General features: G+C 47.0%; 2 protein-coding genes across 2 annotated transcripts in view; one reads left to right on the top strand and one right to left on the bottom strand.

Annotated features, from left to right (window-relative positions):
- The window catches only part of LOC115382197 (NLR family CARD domain-containing protein 3-like), a gene marked incomplete at its 3' end in the record, with an annotated part of 1,183,065 nt that overhangs the window by 11,191 nt on the left and 1,148,557 nt on the right, over nucleotides 1-23,317 (bottom strand).
- On the top strand, nucleotides 1,398-21,428 carry LOC115382240 (apoptosis regulator BAX-like). Its single transcript, XM_030083955.1, has 6 exons — nucleotides 1,398-1,402; nucleotides 15,947-15,993; nucleotides 19,457-19,612; nucleotides 19,689-19,821; nucleotides 19,893-19,952; nucleotides 20,569-21,428. The coding sequence occupies exons 3-6, from the start codon at nucleotides 19,509-19,511 to the stop codon at nucleotides 20,701-20,703; spliced, it is 432 nt and encodes a 143-aa protein (XP_029939815.1). The 5' UTR covers nucleotides 1,398-1,402; nucleotides 15,947-15,993; nucleotides 19,457-19,508; the 3' UTR covers nucleotides 20,704-21,428.

Below are 23,317 nucleotides of genomic sequence, written 5' to 3'. Positions count from 1 at the left end.
GAAAGCTTTGTTGTAGCTGACAGAGATTCTCACCTGATCAACTCTCTTCACGTCTTCTTCAGACACTTTTGGAGAGAAGAAGCTGCTTCAGTCCGTCTCCGTCTTCATTCTGTCCCCGCTCCCCCCCACCTTCCTGTTTCCTCTGTCAGCTCTCCTCCCTCCTACCTCTGCAGGACACGTCATTTCCCTGGAAGAGGAAGAACCCATTTCCTCATCCAAACTTTCCGCTGCAGAGCAGAATGTGAAGAACGGAGACAGAATGAAGACGGAGACGGACTGAAGCAGCTTCTTCTCTCCAGAAGAGTCTGAAGAAGATGTGAAGAGAGTTGATCAGGTGAGAATCTCTGTCAGCTACAACAAAGCTTTCACAACGCTGTGTTGGACTGGATCTGACTGTGTGGCTGCTGGCTGTTGTGTGTCTGTTTACATGCAGCCAATAACCCTTTTCAAACCCCTTTCAAACTCGAAACCCAGTAGCGTGTGGCCATGTAAACACCCGCCAAAACCCGGAAAAGCTCATTTTCGAGATGTTTAAAACCCGAAAAAGACCGCTGGGTTACTCCTTTTCAAACTCGAAAGTGCCGCCTTGTAAACAGACATCGAGGAACAGGACATTGTTTTTGGTTCTGCGCATGCTCCCATCCGCAATGACTCATGGTCTTTTGAGTCCAGCAACTAGTCGGCGCAAAACTCACCGGAGCAGCTCAACCACACTTTTGTCCGTGTGAGGCTTCCGTAACGCACGATACGAACTGTCATTCTGAGCGCGCACACCGCACATACTTCCCTCTGAAAGTCGGCGATTTGTATGACCTGCAGAAAAATCCTGTACAACAGAAGAACCGTTCTGTCTGCGTTCTGTGTACAGAATGGAGTCACCGCAGTAGTCTGCCTCTGCAGGCCAGGGGAGGAGGTTGCCAGATCTGTCGCTCTAGTCCGTAAAAACATGTGAAACTCGTAGAAAGCAGCCCAAACCTCCATCTCGGTTGAAAATACACGTTAAAACCGTATTTTTATGATTAAAAAAAAAAACACGTCATAAACACACAATCATTTAATCAACCCATTCAACATGTTCAAAAAAGAAGCTTGCTTTGGCGGAAACCCCACCCAATCTGGCAACACAATGCCGCTCCGGCCAGAGCTGTTTTGTTTTGAGAACAGCATGACGTGCGCCTGGTTTGGAAAGGGAGATCCCGATTGAATGCGCTGTCTTGTAAACGGGGTAACTCTCTGTCTGTTAAAGCTTGTAAACGAGGTTTTCCTAATGTTTCAGAAACCCAGATATTGACCTGAACCCAGATATTAGCTGCATGTAAACGTATGTGTGTCTGTCCAGCCTACATTATGGACACCTGTTGTTCTAGTGGAGACACACATCAGGAACAGCCTTCAGATGTGTGTGTTTCTCTGTACTGTCATTGTGGAGGTCCTGATGAGGACATTATTCATTTTACAGTGTGTGTGTGTTTGTCAGGCTGAGGCTGGTCTGGTTCAGAAGGAGTGTCAGAGTTAAACAACATTAAATATTAACAGGAATTTATGATCATGATGAATCTTTATCTGTACTGACATGCGCACACACTCACACACACGTTTGTACAGCTATATGTTGTGAGGACACTCATTGACATAATGCATTTCCTAGCCTCTTACCCCAACCCTAACCATCAAAAATTAACGCTAAACCCTGACCCTGACCCTAACCCACACTAAAACAATGCATAGCCCTAAAGAAATGTTTTTGCACTTTTACTTTTTTCAGTAACAACAACATGGTCAAGACAACACTGTTTCTCCTCATGGGGACCCAAAAAATGTCCCCACAAGGATGGAAAAATGTGTACACACACACACACACACACACACACACACACACACACACACACACACACACACACACACACACACAAAGGGTAATGATGTGATAAAATCAGAATGTAGATAAATGAACTCATTATCTTTGAATAAAGTGAACCTGAAAAAAACTGAATGACCGACACTGAGTTCATGAGCATTCTTGTTTTGTGTTTTTCAGAGTCCAACATCTCACCTGAATCAAACATGTCCGCTCCTCACCGCGGTCTTTGCAGGGACTCTATGAACACAGACTGAAAGACCAGTGAGAGAAATCAGACTCTTCACAAGGTCAAAGATGAGCTCAGATCCAGAAGTCCTCCTGGGAATTCTGGATCAATTGGTAATAGATGACTTTAAAAGGTTCAAGTTCCATTTGAGCAACATCGGGGTCTTTGAAGGATGCAGAGCAATCCCAGCAGGGCAACTGGAGACATTGGACAAGCCGGACACAGCGAGTCAGATCCACCAGACCTACAGCAATCATGCTCCTGAACTCATGAAACTGGTTTTAGAGAAAATAGGGAGAACGCTTATATGGGATGAACACACCAAAAAGACCCCACAACCTGAAGGTAAGCACTGGAAACATTAAGAGTTCAATTCAATTCAATTCAATTCAATTCAGCTTTATTTATGAAGTGCCAATTACAACATAGTCCTTTCTAGACACTTATAACACTCACACACAGTTTGTGTTATAACTTATATTTCCATCACATGAAACAAGAGAGATGAATCATTTCAGGAAAAACTCCAGTGATGACGAGTTGTCTTCTACTTTTAAACTGGTTGATCTTTTTGATTTTCTCTTGTTGATGCTTAGTTGAAAAAAATGATATGAACATACGTTCTCTCTCTCACAATACACCACAAACATTTGTAGTTAATGATGGAAATCAGTTTGTGGCTTTTGGATGATATATTTTCCCCAGTGTGACGTTCACAGTCCAATGAGCTAAAGAGAAAACAAACACAGGAGAGAATGATTCACTATTCTACATTACTTAATAAGGAACACCTATTGTGAGTTGATTACCTGTGATTATACAAACTCAAATGTCAAAGCTAAGATCTGTAGTTTCTGGTGATGTGTGTAGGAAGTGTGTTCGTAAAACCAAACTTATTCTAGAACAGTTCCAACATGACTCATATCTCTCTCTCTTGGAAAAAAAATGAAGCAATGTAGTAATAGTAGTAGTAGTAGTATTAGATTTATTCGGTCAGCAAGGAAAAAAAATAAGCATTGTAACAATTGTGTACTATAATGGCATCATCATCATCATCATCATCATCGCCATCCACATAAGTTATTGTCAACATCAACAACAACAACAACTAGGGATGCACGATATGAAAAATTTTGAACCGATACCGATAACCGATAATTTACTACTTCTCATGGCCGATACCGATAACCGATAAGTCCAGAATTTTATATTCAATAGAATCTTAAAATAATCTGCTGTTTGCATGCCAAGGAGAATAAAAACATTGAAGATGCAGCGATGAAAAATTAAAACTTTAGTCGGTCTGGCCTGACTATAACAACAAACAACAGACTCTTCACGTGTTCGTTTATTTACTCAAAACTCTGTATCAAATAACTACAGCAAAACCTCCATCCTTCAAATGGATAGAGTTCACAGAACTGTGACTTGTTTATATGCAAAAAAATTCTAATTTTCAACTATAAAATAAATTAAATGCATTGACGTGTCAATCTCAAATCAAAAAACAAAAAATTAAAATAAAGTGCATCACTCAAAAGGCATTTTCAGTCTTTTTGCTGTTTTAGCTGCATTTCAACCACTTATCTAATAACATAAAACTATGAAAATAAAGTGCATCTCTCGGACGGCATCTTCAGACTTATTACTGTTTTAGCTGCATGTCAACAAATCTCAAAACATAAAACAATGAAAATAAAGTGCATCTCTCAGAAGTCATTTTCAGACATATTGTTTTAGCTACATGGGACAGAGTAGAGATGTCTCTGAAATGTTAGCTGCAAATAAAAATAAGAAAGTGCATTTTCAATTTCAACTTCACATCTTTTCCCTTTTCACTCTGTCCAATGTCCTTGTATTTGCCATTTCTATTTATGTGAGGGCATCAGTGGAAGATTCTTCTTGATAAAGAGTAGCATCTCTGCCTTCTCACACCCAATTCTGTTTCTTTTCTCATCAACAACATTTGCAGCAGCAGAAAACAAGCGTTCACTGTCGATGCTTGTGCAAGGGGCCGACAGGTATTTCTGTGCGAGTGAGGCAAGGTTCGGGAACCGGGATTTGCTGCTTCTCCAGTATTCCACGGGATTCTCAGATCTGGGAATCGGGGGCTGTGACAGATATTCTTTTATCTAAAGGAGATGCAGAACACAATACATATAATTAATAATACAGTTAATATCGTGTTTGGTCCATTGTTCAAGACACATTCAAAGTTTTATTTAAACAAATTGATTACCTGCACTTCTGCTTGGTTTTCTGTCAGGTCTTTTGCGACATCGTAGTTTTCTTGAAGGATTTCTTCATACATTGCCAGCAAGGAAGCATTGTTGTCATCAGCCTTGGATTTCTTCATTTTTGGCTCATCCACATTTTCTGCTGATGAACCGCTCACCTTGGTGCGCAGAATTTCTGTTGCTTCTCTCTTTGATGCTTGGTTGAAGTAGCAGTCCTTGTATCTGGGGTCCAAGATTGTCGCAAGGTAGAACAGAGGCTCTGCGTAGATGTGACTGAATCGCTGCTCGATGGCGTGCAGTAGAGTGCTCTTTGAAGTTTGGATTCCGTGATCGGTTGCAGCAGTCTTGCTTAAAAGACGTTTTAGGGCTTCAATAGAGGGGATGAAATCAGCTGCTGTGGCTGTAGCTGAGCCGATGTCTTTTGTCAGCTGTTCACATGGGTTGAGAATAGTAGGTTTTCAATTAAAGTCCATTGATATGTGCTTAAAAATGCAGGTAACTCAAAGTCAACTGCATAAGCTGCAAGGGCTCGTCTCTGCTCTGACAAACTTCTCAGCATGTAGAACGTGCTGTTCCATCTGGTGGGAACGTCTTGTTGAAGCTTTGTGTCTGTTGTGCCGAGTTGTGCCTGTAAGCCTTTCAGACGGGAGGTGGCAAGTTGAGAGTGCTTAAAGTGGCCAACCATTTTCCTGCTGACTGAAACACAGTCTATGATGCTTCTCTGGCTCAGCACAGCCTCGTTTATGGCCAGCTGTAAAGTGTGTGATATACAACACATTCCTCCATAGCCTTGGTCATATTGCGTGCATTATCCCTGAGCACAACATGCACTCGATCCTTTGTTATATTCCACTTTTCGAGCATGGTTTCAAAAGCTTGACGTATCAGTGTTGCTGTGTGCGATCCAGAGCACTCCTGTGCATGCAGCAGGGCTCTGTGCATGTGAAAATCATCATCCAACCACTGAGCCGTTAAGCTAAGCATGCTGACCAGACTCATGTCAGATGTCCATATATCAGTGGTGAAACTTATGTTTAGTCCGTTCTTGTCGATCATACTGTGAATATGTGTGGCGACCAAATCATACAAGGCAGGCAGGGACACGTCTGAGAAGAAGCGGCGGCTTGGGATGGTGTAACGCAGCTCCAAATGCGCAATTACCACTGAAAAAGGCTGGTCATCAAGCGCTATGAATTCCGTGACTTTGTCATTTATAGCTTTAGCCTTTTCGCTGTCTCTGGAAAATTTTTTGCCGTTTTCAAATGCCTGCTGAATCGGGACATCCACGCTCCGTGTTGCTTTTGCCTGAGTGATCCCAGCTGCTGCGGCTGCTTCGTATTCTTTTAAAACAGCTTCACCGCGATGACGACTTCTCAGATGAGAGATAAGATGAGTTGTATTAAAACCTGTTGCGTTCTTCCCTCCTCTCGGAATCCTTGATGAGCACGTTTTACAAACAGCGATGCTTTTGTCATCCTCTGCCACAGAGAAGAACATCCACACCGGTGAAGACATGTTAGCCGGCTCTGTTAGCATGCTTCGCGCGCAGCGATGACGTCAGGCGCAGCACGCCGACAAGCAATTTCACTAAACCCGCTAAATTATCGGATTAATTTATCGGATAAAATTAATTTATCGGATCGATAAAAAGTGACGTAATTTGGCCCCAAATCGGCCGATAATTATCGTGCATCCCTAACAACAACTCATCATCAAAATCATCATCAACTTCATCATCCTGTGACCGAAGGGTTTAGGCCCGAGTTCCTCAATTAGCGGACCGCGGTCCACGACCAGGCCGTGGCACACCTCGCTGCGGACCCAGGGCAAATGGCACTTTTCCACAAGAAAAAGAAAAGAAAAAAAAATATTTCTTTAAACATATATTATTTTTATTAATCACCAATCTATCGCTATGCGGTACTATTCTATCGCTAATTTTTGTTTCATTTTTAGTCAGATATTTCTCATGTTCCCACTTCTGTTGTATTCAATCGCTGCATGCACCCAGCGCCCTGCGTGCTGTATGTGTGCGTGTGTGTACGTGCATGCATGTGTGTGTTTGAGAGAAGAGGGAGACAGCGCTGATTGGCTGTTGCCTGGGTGACAGGATATTATGGGCTGTCATCCCTGTGACATCGATGTGCTGATTGGCTGAGAGAGCGTGCATGCTGCTAGCAAGACGGGACGGACAGCACCTTCGACCTGCCTTGTACATGACCTACATTAATAAATGGACTCAGGGCCGGTCCCAGGCGGGGCTGTAGCGGAGCCAGAGTGGGGGCAAGGGGGCGGTCACCCCAGGGCCCACAAGGTCATAGGGCCCTGTTTCATGTTTTATTTACTCGTAAATAAATTATTATAATAAAATGTGCAGTGTGTGCGAGAAGGTATACGCATATGAGTGTGGGCTCCAATTTGCCAATTCTTACATTACGACTGTCCATGAATGCATCAGAGCTGTAAGCCAGCGCTGATTGGCTGTGCGGCATGAACCAGTTTTTTCTTTTGCACTTGATCTGAACTCTCTGGAGGAAAGTTAAACAGTATGCTAAACACTATGCTAGCCGCTAGCGGTACTACCCAAAACCTAACATCGGAGCCACTGGTGAGTCAGTGAAACCTTCAAAAATATTATCTTTATCAGAATGCTGTGGTCTTAAACACCTGCCTATTTGAATGTGCCTTGTGTTGCTCTCAACTATGAGAGACCGCCGAGTCTATTGTTTTCTAATATGCGTGAATTCCAAAAGATATAGATAGCTGTGTCTATATCTATCTGAATAGATTGTGTAATTTTAGACCAGCTGTGTTCATTTTATATTTAAGCTGTATCAAAGATGGTACAGATTTTGCCCTTGAGTTTTTAATCTGTTTTCAGCACCATGGACAGCGACCGCTCGGAGCTAGACAGCTGTCAGGCTGCATTTGTGTGTGTGTGTGTGTGTGTGCGTGCATATGTGTATTTGTTCTTCAGAACAACTTTGTGAACTGGTTTGTGACTTTATTCTGCTTTCTGAGGCAGATAGGTTTGCTTGGCTCAATAAAAGTGAGCACTAGTGTGTTTTTTGATGGTAGCATGAAGTATTGTTTGAATGGTAAAATTACTATCATGAGGGCTTGTCGAGAATGCTCCGCCCCCTCTGTACTGAGATCCACGCGCCGCCTCTGACGGGGGCGGGGGGGGGGGGGGGGGGCTACAAGGGGCGCCCCCACGCTCCGTGTTCCATGTGAGCACCGCTCTGCGCCACTCCGCTCTGCGCCGCCCCGCTCCGTCGAACCGCACTGCTCGGCATCGCTCGGTATCGCAGCAGTGCCCCTGATGCCGTATATTTGAAGCTTTTCCATGAGTCATACATGATCGGTGGTGTCAAATGCTTTACTTAAATCAATAAATACACCAACAGTATATTCTTTGTTGACTATTGCAGTTACAATGTCTTCAACAAGAGCCATGACTGCCATTAGGGTTGACCCATTTGATCGAAATCCAAATTGCTGATCACTGAGAAGACTGTATTTTTCAACAAATTTATCCATCCTATTACCAAATAATTTCTCCAGAATTTTAGAGAATTGGGACAGTAGGGAAATTGGTCTGTAGTTTTTAAATGAGTGTTTATTGCCATTTTTATATATAGGGATTACTTTAGCTATTTTCATTTGTTGTGGAAAAATACCAGTGAGAAAAGATTGGTTACAAATATAGGTGAATGGTTTGACTACAAAATGAATTATATCTTTTATACATGTCATGTCTATGGCACAGTAATCAGTTGATTTAGTATTTTTTAAATTTATTTACAAGACCTGTTATTTCTAAGAGCTTGTATTCCTTCGCGTCTGCTCAAGGATCCAACAGTCTTTGACTCAGTTGCCCCATTTCTCGTCTTAACAGTCAACAGTGTTCTGTCCACCGGCTGTATCCCATCTGCCTTCAAGCACGCTGTGGTGCAACCTCTCTTAAAAAAGCCCAACCTTGACCCGTTTACCATGGCAAACTTTAGGCCCATTTCCAAACTGCCCTTCCTCTCTAAAGTTCTTGAGCGTGAAGTTTACACCCAGCTGCAACTGTTTCTAAGAAATAACAATCTCCTTGAAAAATTCCAGTCGGGATTCAGATCTGGCCACAGCACAGAGACTGCCCTCCTGAGTGTCCTGAACGACCTGCTCCTGGCTGCGGACTCAGGTAGCCCTGTGGTCCTGGTCCTCTTGGACCTCACCTCTGCCTTTGATACAGTGGACCACAAGATCTTGCTGTCTCGCCTTGAAAACCTGGGCATCAAAGGTACAGTCCTGGAGTTTTTCCATTCCTACTTGTCTGGTAGGACCTTCTCTGTTCAACTGGGAGACTTCACCTCTTCTGCAGCCCCCCTCTCCTGTGGGGTGCCACAAGGTTCCATCCTAGGCCCCATTCTATTTCTCCTGTATATTCTGCCCTTAGGAGATATCATAAAAAAGCACAACATCTCCTTCCACTGCTATGCAGACGATATCCAGCTGTATCTCCCCTTTAAGGCCGATGACCCCACTGCTCTCCAGCATTTGCAAAACTGCCTGTCGGACATCAAGGCGTGGCTGTCAGCGAATTTTCTCTTCCTCAACGAGGAGAAGACAGAGGTCATTGTGTTTGGCAAAACCCCTTCAGCACTCAACACCAACACCCTGGGTTCTCTCGCCAGTTACTCTAAGTCAGCGGTTAAGAATCTGGGTGTGTTCTTAGACAGTTCTTTTAAGTTTGAGCACCAGATTAGTGCAGTTGTGAAAAGAAGCTTTTTTAACCTGAGGACCCTGGCAAAGATTAAGGCGTACCTTCCCCAGGCAGGGTTAGAGCAGGCCCTCCACGCCTTTGTCACATCCCACCTGGACTACTGCAATAGTCTATACAGTCAGAGGGGCAGTTGGAAGGCTGCAAGTGTCCAACAACGGCAGAGAGGGAGGATAGTGAAACGGGCTCAAACTCTGAGAAGGTTGCTGACAGAGGCGGGGGAGGGATGAGGGGTGAGAAGGGGGCAGCGGGAGGCCTGAGTGCAGCTATCTTGCTGATAAAGTATTGTTGGAAACTATCACAGAGGGCAGGGGAGGGCATGACGGGGGGATCATTGCGAGGGTTGATGAGGGCATTCAATGTCCGAAAGAGAACCTGGGGTTTGTGACAGTTTGAGGAAATCAGAGTTGAAATGTGCTGTGACTTAGCATATTTCACAGCTCGTTGGTAGTCTGTCAGGGAGCTGCGGAGCATTTGAAGGGAAACGTGGAGATGGTCCTTCTTCCATTTGCGCTCAGCGCGTCTGCAGACGCGCCTGAGGGCACGTGTGGTGGCGTTCAGCCATGGTGTGGGCTGAGATTTTTTGCCCTTGAACTTGAGGGGGGAGGGGAGTGTGAAAAAACTAATAATAATAATAATAATAATAATAATGTGGTCCTCCATCTCGTCCATAAGTTTCTGCAGATGTCAGGTTTAGAAAGAATCTGTCGCATTATTTGTACTGGTCAAGGTCTGTTAGCTCTCTTACCAGAATTACTTTGGATTGTTCAGGGGGTCCTTTCATCTGAATGAACACTTTACCATTCCTTGTCCACGTTGCTTTGATCTTGTTGTTTCTTTTCAGAAGCTGAGCATTCCTTGCGATCTCGGCAATCTTCTTGGTGAGGTGTTCGTTCAGGTAGACGTCTGAACCCTTTAGTTTCCTTCCCTGGCGTAGAAGCTCCATTTTATGCTTGCGGGTGATGAAACGCAGGATCACAGCAGGCTTTGTTCTGTCTCTGTGTGGCACGCCGCGATATGGTTCGCAACCATGATGATGTCCTTTTCGGTAAGAAAACGTAGCACTTGCCTTTCCAGCGTTAGCAGATCGGCGGCATCTGCATCTTCGCTCGCATTTTTTCCGTGCTCTCGCGTACGAGCGAGGTTTAACATTAAGCCCGCTGATAATCACATCCTCCATTCGAGTGTGGTGGCCATTTGTATCAGACGTACAAAGTACTGAAAATCTTTAATCTCGATTCAGGTGTTGCTTCAGCACCATGGACAGTGAACTTGTTTCTTGTCCTTGCTTTTTTGTTGATTCATCTTTATTGTATTTCCTCCAGGTACCGACAGACACAAGTGCTTTCTCTACTGATGAATTTATTGAATCCATCTTGTCACAGATACTTAAATCACACCGTGAAAACGATAAAACACAAAAAGACATCAATCAGCTTCAAGAAAATAAAGACAATTAGCAAAATAAATCTATTACAAAATAAACTGAAACATACCTCATTGGCTGAGTACCGAAAGAGGAAATAACCTGGGTTCTTCTTCCTTCTTAGTATTTCTTAACCCTTCTTGCAGCTCAGCCGCCAGGTGTTGGAGTTCACCCCAGTGAACGAGAGGGTCGCATCCCTGCGCCTTCGGGTCGGGGATAGGTGCCTCACTGTTGTTTCGGCTTATGGGCCGAACAGCAGTGCAGAGTACCCGGCCTTCTTGGAGTCCCTGGGAGGGGTGCTGGACAGTGCTCCGACTGGCGACTCCATTGTTCTGCTGGGGGACTTCAATGCCCACGTCGGCAGCGACAGTGAGACCTGGAAGGGGGTGATTGGATCGCATGGCCTCTCTGATCTGAACCCGAGTGGTGTTCTGTTATTGGACTTCTGTGCTCGTCACAGTTTGTCCATAACAAACACCATGTTCGAGCACTTGGGTGTCCATAAGTGCACTTGGCACCAGGACACCCTAGGTCGGAGGTCGATGATCGACTTTGTTGTCGTGTCATCTGACCTTTGGCCGCGTGTTTTGGACACTCGGGTGAAGAGAGGAGCAGAGCTGTCGACCGATCACCACCTGGTGGTGAGTTGGATTCGCTGGCGGAGGAGAAAACCAGACAGACTTGGCAGACCCAAACGTATTGTGAGGGTCTGTTGGGAACGTCTGGTGGAACCCTCTGTCAGCATGGTTTTCAACTCCCACCTCCGGGAGAGCTTCTCTCATGTCCCGAGGGAGGTTGGAGACATTGAATCCGAGTGGACCATGTTCTCCACCTCCATTGTCGAAGCAGCTGCCTGGAGCTGTGGTCGTAAGGTCTCCGGTGCCTGTCGTGGCGGCAACCCCTGAACCCGGTGGTGGACACCGGAAGTAAAGGCTGCCGTCAAGCTGAAGAAGGAGTCCTACCGAGCCATGTTGGCTCACGGGACTCCAGAAGCAGCTGACAGGTACCGGCAGGCCAAGCGAACTGCAGCCCGAGTGGTTGTGGAGGCAAAAACTGGGTCTGGGAGGAGTTCGGGGAGGCCATGGAGGAAGACTATCGATCGGCCTCGAAGAAATTCTGGCAAACTGTCCGGCGCCTCAGGAGGGGAAAGCAGGTCTCCACCAACACTGTTTACAGTGGAGGTGGGGAGTTGCTGACCTCAACTGGGGATATCATAGGACGGTGGAAGGAATACTTCGAGGACCTCCTCAATCCCGTCGCCACGTCTTCCGTGGAGGAAGCAGAGGCTGAGTTCTCAGAGGTGGACTCGTCCATCACCCAAGCTGAAGTCACCGAGGTGGTCGGTAAGCTCCTCGGTGGCAAGGCACCAGGGGTGGACGAGATTCGCCCTGAGTACCTCAAGTCTCTGGATGTGCAGGGACTGTCTTGGTTGACACGTCTCTGCAACATCGCGTGGCAGTCAGGGACGGTGCCTCTGGACTGGCAGACCGGGGTGGTGGTCCCCCTGTTTAAAAAGGGGGACCGGAGGGTGTGCTCCAACTATAGGGGGATCACACTCCTCAGCCTCCCCGGGAAAGTCTATTCCAGGGTACTGGAGAGGAGGATCCGACTGATAGTCGAACCTCGGATTCAGGAGGAACAATGCGGTTTTCGTCCTGGTCGTGGAACAGTGGACCAGCTCTATACCCTCCATAGGGTGCTCGAGGGGTCGTGGGAGTTTTCCCAACCAGTCCACATGTGTTTTGTGGATTTGGAGAAGGCGTTCGACCGCGTCCCTCGTGGTATCTTGTGGGGGGTGCTCCGGGAATACGGAGTCCGGGGCCCCCTGTTAAGGGCCGTCCGTTCTCTGTATGACCGGAGTAGGAGTCTGGTCCGCATTGGACTCCGGCAGGGCTGCCCTTTGTCACCGGTTCTGTTCATCATTTTTATGGACAGAATTTCTAGGTGCAGGCAGGGGCCAGAGGGGGTCCGGTTCGGGGACCGCAGGATTTCATCTCTGCTTTTTGCAGATGATGTTGTCCTGTTGGCTTCATCGAACCCGGACCTGCAGCATGCACTGGGGCGGTTCGCAGCCGAGTGTGAAGCGACAGGAATGAGGATCAGCACCTCCAAATCCGAGGCCATGGTCCTCAACCGGAACAAGGTGGCTTGCCCTCTCCAGGTAGGTGGAGAGACCCTAGCCCAGGTGGAGGAGTTTAAGTATCTTGGGGTCTTGTTCACGAGTGAGGGACGGATGGAGCGTGAGATTGACAGGCGGATTGGTGCAGCGTCTGCAGTGATGCGGTTGTTGTATTGGTCCGTTGTGGTGAAGAGGGAGCTGAGCCGAAAGGCGAAGCTCCCGATTTACCGGTCAATCTACGTTGCCACCCTCACCTATGGTCATGAGCTTTGGGTCATGACCGAAAGGACAAGATCCTGGATACAAGCGGCCGAAATGAGCTTCCTCCGTAGGGTGGCTGGGCGCTCCCTTAGAGATAGGGTGAGGAGCTCAATCACCAGGGAGGAGCTCGGTGTAGAGCCGCGTCTCCTCCACATTGAGAGGGGCCAGCTGAGGTGGCTCGGGCATCTGTTCAGGATGCCTCCTGGACGCCTCCCTGGGGAGGTTTTCCGGGCATGTCCCACCGGGAGGAGACCCCGGGGAAGACCCAGGACACGCTGGAGAGACTGTCTCTTGGCTGGCCTGGGAACGCCTTGGGATCCTCCCGGAAGAGCTGGAGGAAGTGTCTGGGGACAGGGAAGTCTGGGCATCTCTGCTGAGACTGCTGCCCCCGCGACCCAGCCCCAGATAAGCGGTTGAAGATGGATGGATGGATGGACTTCTAAAAATTTTGCTGAAATATGTCAGTTGAAAAACATTATTTCAACATCCAGACACGCTGATAAATTTGCCATTGAAAAAGTGTTTATGTGAATGTTAACCCCGCCTTGTATTTCTTTTTCTTTGAGTCTGTTTGTTTTCATTGTCTCGTAAAGATAGAATTATGTCTAATAAAAGAGCCACTCCAGCAGTTGAATTTAGTACGAAATGTCATCAAATTGTGAACTTTGGTGAAACACAAAACAAACATCTTTAAAACCACCACTTTGTTTCGTGTGTATTGCACTATAATTCAAATACAGTCTTCTGCAAACTGGTGGTCACCCTCCCATTTACAGATGAAACACACAGTACACTTATAGCTTAACAGGTAAGGCGGAGGATCGCTGAACAGTAAATCAGAAGTTCAAATCCATGTTTCAGCACTCTGTAATGAAATGCTGAAATGACTGAAAGAAAATGCCTGAACCTCAAATGCAAGCCCAGTCGGTAGAGTGCGGTCAATTTAATTTTTAATTTTATGCACTTTTGCTGCTATACTGCTCAGTTTAACTAAAACCAACTCTGCATTGGAGGTCCACACGACGTCAGATTCGGACCTCCACATGACGTCCAAGAAAGACGTAATAAAAACTTTCATTCTGCACCTCCACAAGACCTGATTTGGAGGTCAAAAAATTACGTTGATTAGACGTCATTTCAACGTCACATTGCGCAGTGGGTTGTACACCTGTTCTTGTGTGTGTGTGTGTATGTGTGTGTGTGTGTGTGTGTGTGTGTGTGTGTGTGTGTGTGTGTGTCTGTGATTTTTTTTTCAGCTTTTTCACTCTATTCATTAAAGCGTTCTCCTTCTTTATAGGAATTTCTGCTGGAGTCTGTCAAAAGAAGCTGAAATGTGATCTGAAGAGGAGGTTCCAGTGTGTGTCTGAGGGAGTTGCTAAACAAGGAGAGTCCACCCTCCTGAACCAGATCTACACAGAGCTCCACATCACAGAGGGAGGGGCTGCAGAGGTCAATCAGGAACATGAGGTCAGACAAATTGAAGCAGCATCCACGACAGCAGACAGAGCAGAAACAAGCATCAGACCAGGAGACATCTTTAAAGGCCCACCTGGAGGATCTGAACCAATCAGAACAGTGCTGACAAAGGGAGTGGCTGGCATTGGGAAAACAGTCCTGACACAGAAATTCACTCTGGACTGGGCTGAAGACAAAGACAACCAGGACGTCCACTTCATATTTCCATTCACCTTCAGAGAGCTGAATGTAGTGAAGGAGGAGAAGTTCAGCTTGGTGGGACTTGTTCATCGCTTCTTCAGTGAAATCAAAGAAGCAGGGATCTGCACCTTTGAAGAATTCCAGGTGATCTTCATCTTTGATGGTCTGGATGAATGCCGACTCCCTCTGGACTTCCACCACACTAAGAGCCTGACTGACATTAGAAAGTCCACCTCAGTGGATGTTCTGCTGACAAGCCTCATTAAGGGGAAACTGCTTCCCTCTGCTCGCCTCTGGATCACCACACGACCTGCAGCAGCCAATCAGATCCCTGCTGACTGTGTGGACATGGTGACAGTGGTGCGAGGGTTCACCGACCCCCAGAAGGAGGACTACTTCAGGAAGAGGTTCACGGAGGAGGAGCAGGCCAGCAGGATCATCTCCCACATCAAGACCTCCCGAAGCCTCCACATCATGTGCCACATCCCGGACTTCTGCTGGATCACTGCTACAGTTCTGGAGGAGGAGCTGAAGAGCAGAGAGGGAGGAGAGCTGCCCAAGACCCTGACTCAGATGTACATCCACCACCTGGTGGTCCAGGTTGAAATGAACAATGTCAAGTATGATGAGGAACTTGCCATAGCTGAAATCTGGAGTCCAGAGAGCAGGGAGATGATAGAGTCTCTGGGAAAACTGGCTTTTGATCAGCTGCAGAAAGGAAACCTGATCTTCTATGAAACCGACCTGACAGAGTGTGGCATCGATCTCACAGCAGCCTCAATGTACTCAGGAATGTTCACACAGATCTTCATGGAGGAGAGCGGCCTGTACCAGGACAAGGTGTTCTGCTTCATCCATCTGAGCCTTCAGGAGTTTCTGGCTGCTCTTCATGTCCATCAGACCTTCATCAACTCTGGAATCAACCTGCTGGAAGAGAAACAAACCACCATTCAACAATCTCCACAACAGCCTCAGCTCCACCATCTCCATCAGAGAGCAGTGGACGAGGCCTTGAAGAGTCCAAATGGACACCTGGACTTGTTCCTCCGCTTCCTCCTGGGTCTTTCACTGGAGACCAATCAGAGTCTCCTTCAAGATCTGCTGACACAGACAGGAAGTAGCTCACAGTCCAATCAGGAAACAGTCGAGTACATCAAGGAGAAGCTGAGTGAGAGTCTGTCTGCAGAGAGAAGCATCAATCTGTTCCACTGTCTGAATGAACTGAATGAACTGAATGATGGTTCTCTGGTAGAGCAGATCCAACTGTACCTGGAATCAAGACGTCTCTTAAAATATCTGTCTCCTGTTCAGTGTTCAGCTCTGGTCTTCATCTTACTGTCATCAGAAGAAGAACTAAAGGAGTTTGGCCGGAAGAAATATGCTTCAGAGGAGGCTCTTCTGAAGCTGCTGCCAGTGGTCAAAGCCTCCAACAAAGCTCTGTAAGTACTTAACAAATATGGAGAACTTGATGGTCTCAACACCATAAATATTTTGCAGCTTTAAATGATTGTTTGCAGATGACTTAGGATTGTCTATTTTTACATTAACAACTTATCCTGTAATGTAAAAAAAAAAAAATCTGCCTCAAGAATTTAAATTTGTGAATGTGAACGAAAGTATATGCATTTTTGTTTCAGTGATTTACATTTGTGAAAAAAAAAAAAAAAAACATCCTGTTCACAGATGCAAAGTGCAAGCCTGCATTCAACAATTCATTTCTAGCTGCAAAACGTCATTTTCAGTGTTTCTGTGTGTACAGCCCTTTTCCTTTAGGGCCTGTACACTTTGAGTTCCCTGAGGGTGCAGAGGGAGAATCGTTTTGACGCGTGCCCGCACGGCGCTTCAATCAAAGTGTCCACACTCTCTCCACGTTCGGGTGCTGTGACCCATTTATTTTCCATGTGACAATACTTCCATGATCCATACAGCAGGACACCTCCACACGCCGCTTGGACACGGTGAAAAACTGTTTCCTGTCCCTCTGTGCACACCTGCACCCAATCACCTGAGTGCCCTATTTATACCCTTATCCTGCTCCCCCTGGTGGTGAACGAAAGAAATCATAAATTGGCTCCTGCACACCGGCCCCTGAATTGATCCGGTCAGGATGACAGGAACAATTCAAAACATAAACACATGATGGAGCCAAACAAATCATTTAAAATAAAGCAACAAACCAGAAAGGAAAAATCACCAAAAAATATGTATGTCAACAAAAACATTCCATTCATTATAACTCATGTTGTGGCCTCTTGCAACAGAGTTTGGTTACCAGCCTGTCCAATATATCGGGTATAGTCTGAAGTCGTGCGGAATACAGTCCATTCTTATGACAGCACTTTACAAACTTCCATTTCCGTTACAATGTTTTTTTTTTCCACGATTCAGGCCTGAAATCTCGAAGCTTCAAGATGTGTGGAGGCAGCACTGGGACCTTCACCCTGCTCCTTGCTGCCTTCACTTCCTCCCTCACCTCCTCCATCAAACACATGGAACGTCCACCACAAGCCCTCCGGCCGATACAGTGGATTTAATGTCTTAGCATGGAGGGCACTGTGAAGTTGCTTTTGATTCACTTCATGTGCAGACCTCCAGCTGCCACATGTGCGGTCTCCAGGATGTTCATGTGTTGGTATATTTAACACCTGAGGTTCTGCAGAAACTGGTTCTGGCTCAGTTTTCTGTAGACTTCTCCAGTCTTTAGGCCCATCACTTCCAACAGGCTGTGAAGCCTGTGAGCCTGTCTCCTGGTCTGAGTGAACAGCCTGAGAAGATCCTGGCATAACATCAAGCTGAGAACCTCTCTCCTCAGCTGGGATATGAGGAATGTCAAACCCATCCAAAAATGGCCACAGCAGGTCCCCCTCCTTGATATTGTCCATGCTAGCAGGCATTTTCTTCTGAGAGGATGATCTTTCTACCATGGTGGGCCCGTCATCCTGTGAAGCTGAAGTTCCCTCAAACAGTTTCTCTGAGTCATTTCCCTGGAAGTCATGCATATTTTGATTGTTTGGCAGTTCACTCAGCGCACCAACAGTAACCGTTTTCACTTCCGCAACGGCCAATCCGATGTCTGGCTCCGCTGTGCCACCACCTTGCATGGACTCCATCTTAACAGGCAGGATGGACAAGACACAACCATCACTCCCGGCCCCTGTACGATCACCAGCTTCTGGACATGGCAATGTGCAGCTGCTTGTTGATTCCTTGGGCTGCATGGAGTCTGTGTTAACGCTTTCCTCCAGTCCAAAGTCCATTTTCTCCCCCTGCTCGTTCTTCAGTTGTGAGCTCTCCCCCACTGAGTGCTCACAAAAGCTCTGCACACTTGACTGCTGACTCCCTGCAACTTTACCTCTAGTTGCAAGGTTGGCTATTTGTGAAGTCAACGCAGCTATTTGAGTCTGGATCTCCAGCCTTTCCTTTCTCCTTCTCAGGTCCTCTGCTTCCCTCTCCAGAGCATGTTTCTGCTGTAGGAAAGCAGTTCGAGCTTCCAGAGCGGCTCTTTCTGCCTCCGCCTGCAGGAGCATAGACGAAGCACGCCTACTGCTTCTTGTAACCTTGACAGCACACTTGGAGAGAGTTTGTTTTTTCATCATAGCTGTATCGAGCATGATGGCGACAGCGAGTTCATTCATACTTGCACCATCAAACTGTACCCTTATTTCCAAATCCACGGCCAATAACACGTTACAGGAAAAACCACAAACCAATAAATCACTTTTTCACAGTAAATTAGCTCATTTAAAGACGAAAGGAAAACATAAATTCTTCACTAATTGTTTCAAAAGTCCAAACGCACAACTTAAATTCTGCCCATGAAAATAAAGTCACTCCCTTCAAAACAGTGTCTGCAGCTCAAGCTTCAGTTTCAGTGTGGCACTTTTAAAGGCCAAAGAGTGTTTATGGTCGTGCGCCGGGTACCTTCCTAATGTGAACACTTTTTTTCCCTCGTCTGTCCGCTGCTGTGCCTCTGCTGCTCCGCTGCGTCCAGACGTCCTCTGCACCAGTGGGTGGTGCACTGCACGGCTCCGGCTCTCTGCCGTGCCTCCACCGCGCTGCGCCGCGCTGGTTGGTTCTGTTCGCCGGTGTCGCTCGCCGCCGCTCGACCCCGCCGGTCAGAGTTCCGCTGCTCAGCTCCGACGCTGCCGTGCCTCCGCAGCGCTGCGCCAATTAGCGCTGCTCGGCTCTGCTGCTGCCTGCTGGTGTCGCTCGCTGCCGCTCCGCCGCTCGCTGGTCCCGTTCGACCCCGCCAATCGTGGTCTTCAGCTCGGCTCACCTCGCACCGCGGCCCAATGCACCCGCGTGGACCTCGCCAATCGTGGTCCTGTGTGCTTCGGCGGTGCGACGCTCCTGCAGCCTCCAGCTGTTCCGCGACCCGGAAGTCCGCAGCCAATCAATCAGCTGATCCCTCGTCCACGATCCTTGTACAGGAGTTTTTCACTTAAAATGTACAGCCCTTTTCCTTTAGGGCCTGTACACTTTGAGTTCCCTGAGGGTGCAGAGGGAGAATCGTTTTGACGCGTGCCCGCACGGCGCTTCAATCAAAGTGTCCACACTCTCTCCACGTTCGGGTGCTGTGACCCATTTATTTTCCATGTGACAATACTTCCATGATCCATACAGCAGGACACCTCCACACGCCGCTTGGACACGGTGAAAAACTGTTTCCTGTCCCTCTGTGCACACCTGCACCCAATCACCTGAGTGCCCTATTTATACCCTTATCCTGCTCCCCCTGGTGGTGAATGAAAGAAATCATAAATTGGCTCCTACACTGTGGTTTCTATGGAAACAGGCATCTTTTTCAAAACGTGTTCTCTGAAGCGGAAATGGGTTTTTTCACTGGAAGCGTTGCCATGGAAACGCAGCTGAACAGACTGTGTCTTGTATGTCCTCTTCCAGGGTCATCGAGGAGGAGCTGCAGGACCTGCCCTCAGAGGATGTCCACAGCCTGATGCTCCAGGTGGACCCGGTGCTGACTGAGGACGAGCGGACCAAGCTGGCGAAGATGCTCCACGCCATCGGAGAAGAACTGGATAACAACAAGGAGCTCCAGGCGTGAGTGTGAGAGTGGCAGAACCCGGCTCGGGGTGCGAGGCGCTGCTCCTCAACCCGCTCTGCTCTGCTGTTGCAGTTTAATCAACAGCAGTGACTTAATGCCCGCGAGGGACCATTTCATGTGGGTGGTGAACGAAGTGTTCGAGCACGGCATCACGTGGACGAGGATCGTCGTGCTCTTCTACTTTGCTGGGAGGATGGCCGTGAAGGTGGGTCCTTCAGCTTCAGCTTCAGGATGCTGCGCTCCATACTAACTAGCTCTGTGTTTTTGATGGTGTAGGCCAATCTCCCCCAGTCGGTGAGGGATCTCCGGAGGTGGATCCGGCGGCACGGAGGATGGGTGTGTTTGATTGATCACACGCCTCACTTCAGGCTCACTCTTTATCAGTTTATGTTTTTCTTAAAAAAACAAGAAACACAAAGTCCTGACAGTTTCCTAAACAAATGGATTTATTGATTTCTTCATCTACCAAAATCGGTTTGAATAAAAAATCAAAAGCTGCTTCTTGTTTTCAAACTGTGATGAAGTTAAGATCGACTGATCAGATATTTTTTGGGCGTTTGATGCTCTGATATCACAGCCCTCATGTTACTGCAGTTACAGAAAGAGAAGTATTCATTTATCTATTGATCCACCGTCAGCACAGACCTTCCAGAGCCACGTGAGAGAGACCGAAGCCTGCCAGAGGCTTTGAACCTCTGGCGGGGAACATGTGACCTGCAGCTCCTGGTTTACTCTGCTGCCTCCAGAGCTGCAGGATCAACCATGTGACTGATCTAGAAACGTGTTGATGTGACGCTGCTTCCCTCCCTCCTGTCTGATGCAGGGTTTCCTGATTTATTTACATGCGGTTACAGGTATTTTATGAAGTGATCTGATTGTCATGATTCCACTTGCCGACAACATAAACGTGTGTGTGTGTGTGTGTGTATGTTTACGGTGTCTCTCTCCACAGATCAACTGCTTCTCTCATCTGGCCATCTCTTCCAAGCAGAGGATTTCCTCTCTGAGCTCCCACAGCGTGGGCATCTTCATCGCCGGCGTGGCTTTAGGGAGTGTGACCACCTGGAGGCTGTCCACACAGCTGTGACACACACACTCACACGCACACGGACATCCAGTCATGACACCTCGATCTTGAATATTTAGGGACCGGGTCACCATGCCCATAGGGCAAGGTCTCTATTGTTTTTTTGTCCGTTTCTTTTTATTAAATGGACTAAATGGTCCATTTATTAGGGGCCGAGCCCCGGAGGGCATGGTGGCCACAACGCCTTCTACTGCAGCACAGCAACAGACAACATCAACAGGGACCGGCTAACAGGAGACAAAGAGCAACAAGCTGGCCAGCACCAAGGGACTTTACCTCCAAAGACCGTGGAATGTGGGAACTCTCTGGGCTTTAGTATAGACAGGTTTTGCCGAGCGTAGAACTGTTTGTTTCATGATGTGTGGATTTAATTGAGATTGTTTTCCGGTTTTGATGAACTGAGGATAAGTTAACAGCTAATGATCACTCCGTTTCACCCAACGCCGGGTTTCAAGTTAATCTTGGTCCCTAACTGTAAAGCATCACACCAAAACATCACCTGGTTAATCCAACATCTTCCACCTGGAATGAGGTGATGGACAACACAGATCATGGAGACTCATTTTGAAATGTGTGTTTGGTTTTGCTTCATTGTTAATAAATATAATTTTTGGAATCATTTGTGTCATTGGTGTTTCAGTTATGAATGGAACGTCGATCTCTTCTGTCCAGTAACTCCACCCAGACAGCACACATACGTCTGGCCGACCTTGGATCGGAACGTCGGCCCGCAATTTATAACGTCTGACAAGCGCCGGCCAAGCGTCTGCCGACAAGCTGTTTTTTTCCCGGCTCGTTAAACATCTCAGCAAGGTCGGCTTGACGTCATCTGGCTGATCATGCCTTTTGCATCCAGAGGGTGGCACACCGTAAAACGACTTACTGCAGGCAGCTGGTAACCTAACGACCGGCCGCTAGCAAGCTAGCCGCTGTTAAACTACCCTGTTACTATCAGTCCACGAAATTTGTTTTTTTTTTCCCAGCGGATATTCTATTTACAACATGAGTGAGTGAACAAAGCGGTTTTGTATTGCTGTGTGGGGGATTTATTCAGTTTTGGGAAATCACGATGTCATTCCAGGCTGCAGGAGTTGGTGTAACTGGGCACAGAAGTGCTGAATGTTAGGCTAAAAGCACTGGGCCACGCTGATACGCATGTTCAGTATTTTCAGCTGACGTCACACCGGCCTCGCAATGCATGCTGTGATGTTGCCGCCATGTTGGAGTGAAATCAAACACGGAGCAGTTGCTCGGCAGAGAAATCTGCATCAAAGTAGTGAAAAAATGAGTCTCAACTGTGTGGCAGTTGGGTGTAGCAACGACAGAGGCGAAAAGGCAGGATCGTCGTTTCACAGGTTTCCGGCCGATGTAGAACGGAGAGAGAAGCGGATCGCTGCACTTCGGCGTGCTGGTGGAGAACACACAAAGAAGGAGAAGCGACCAGCAAGAACCAGTGGAACATTTTGCTTGAGGTGTGTGTGCTTTTATATATTTGCTCTCTTCCTCTGTTTAACTGATGATTGATACGATTCGGTGTCTGGGTATGATTTTTGACAATGGACTTAACTTTGAAAAGCAGATTAATTCAGTTGTGAGGCCGGGCTTTTTCCAACTAAGGCTACTGAGCAGAGTTAAGCCATTCCTGTCCCGGGCAGATTGAGAGAAGGCTGCTCATGCTGTCATCAGCTCAAGGCTTGACTATTGTAACGTCCTTTACGCTGGACTTAATCACTCACTCCTCCATAAACTTCAGTTGGTTCAGAACGCAACAGCTCGTCTCATCTCCAACTCCTCAAAATACTCACACATTACTCCGGTCCTTCAAGCTCTCCTCTGGCTCCCGGTGCGGTTCCGAGTCCAGTACAAGATTCTGGTGTTTGTGTTTATGGCTACTAATGGGTATGCCCCCCCTTACATCTCAGAGCTGTTGGAAATTTATCAACCTGTCAGGACTCTCCGCTCGTCGAGCCACACCTCCTTGGTCGTCCCCAGGGCGAGATATAGAAAGCTTGGTGACAGCTCTTCTGCTGTTCTTTTCCCGAAGCTCTGGAACTCTCTTCTTCTGCATTTACAGTCTGTCACTGAACTTAATATCTTTAAATATCATCTGAAAATACACTTTTTCCCTTTAGCGTTTGACATTTAGCATCTTTTAGAACTGTATGTTTCTTAAAGTGTTTTTACTTATTCATTTTATTTTACTCTGTTAAGCACCGTGTGCTCCTTTTGGCGGTTGGAAGGCGCTTTAGAAATAAAATTTGATTGATTGATTGATTGATTGATTGATTGATTGAGGTGTCTCTGTACTGTTTTGTCAACCTCACACAGGCGGCAGAACCAGTCACGGCCGCACTCTGAGACCAAGAACAGATCCGCTAACAATATGCAGTCTTGAAAACTACTTTGTCTCTTTAAAAATTCCTTTTAACACATTTCGAATGGTTTCTGAATTGCCTGTCCGGTGTTTTAGTCCATGCTGATCGGAGCCTCAGCCAGGCATTTCCCTCTCTTCATCAAGGCACGTTTAATGTCCTCCTGTTAGTTGCAAAATGTCCCAGTTAACCCCAGACGACTGGTTTGTGATCCAAATGAATGAATATTGTAATATGGACTC

This window comes from Salarias fasciatus, chromosome 23, assembly GCF_902148845.1.
Source record: "Salarias fasciatus chromosome 23, fSalaFa1.1, whole genome shotgun sequence".
Classification (NCBI taxonomy): domain Eukaryota; kingdom Metazoa; phylum Chordata; class Actinopteri; order Blenniiformes; family Blenniidae; genus Salarias; species Salarias fasciatus.
This window is presented reverse-complemented; position numbering and strand designations above follow the sequence as displayed.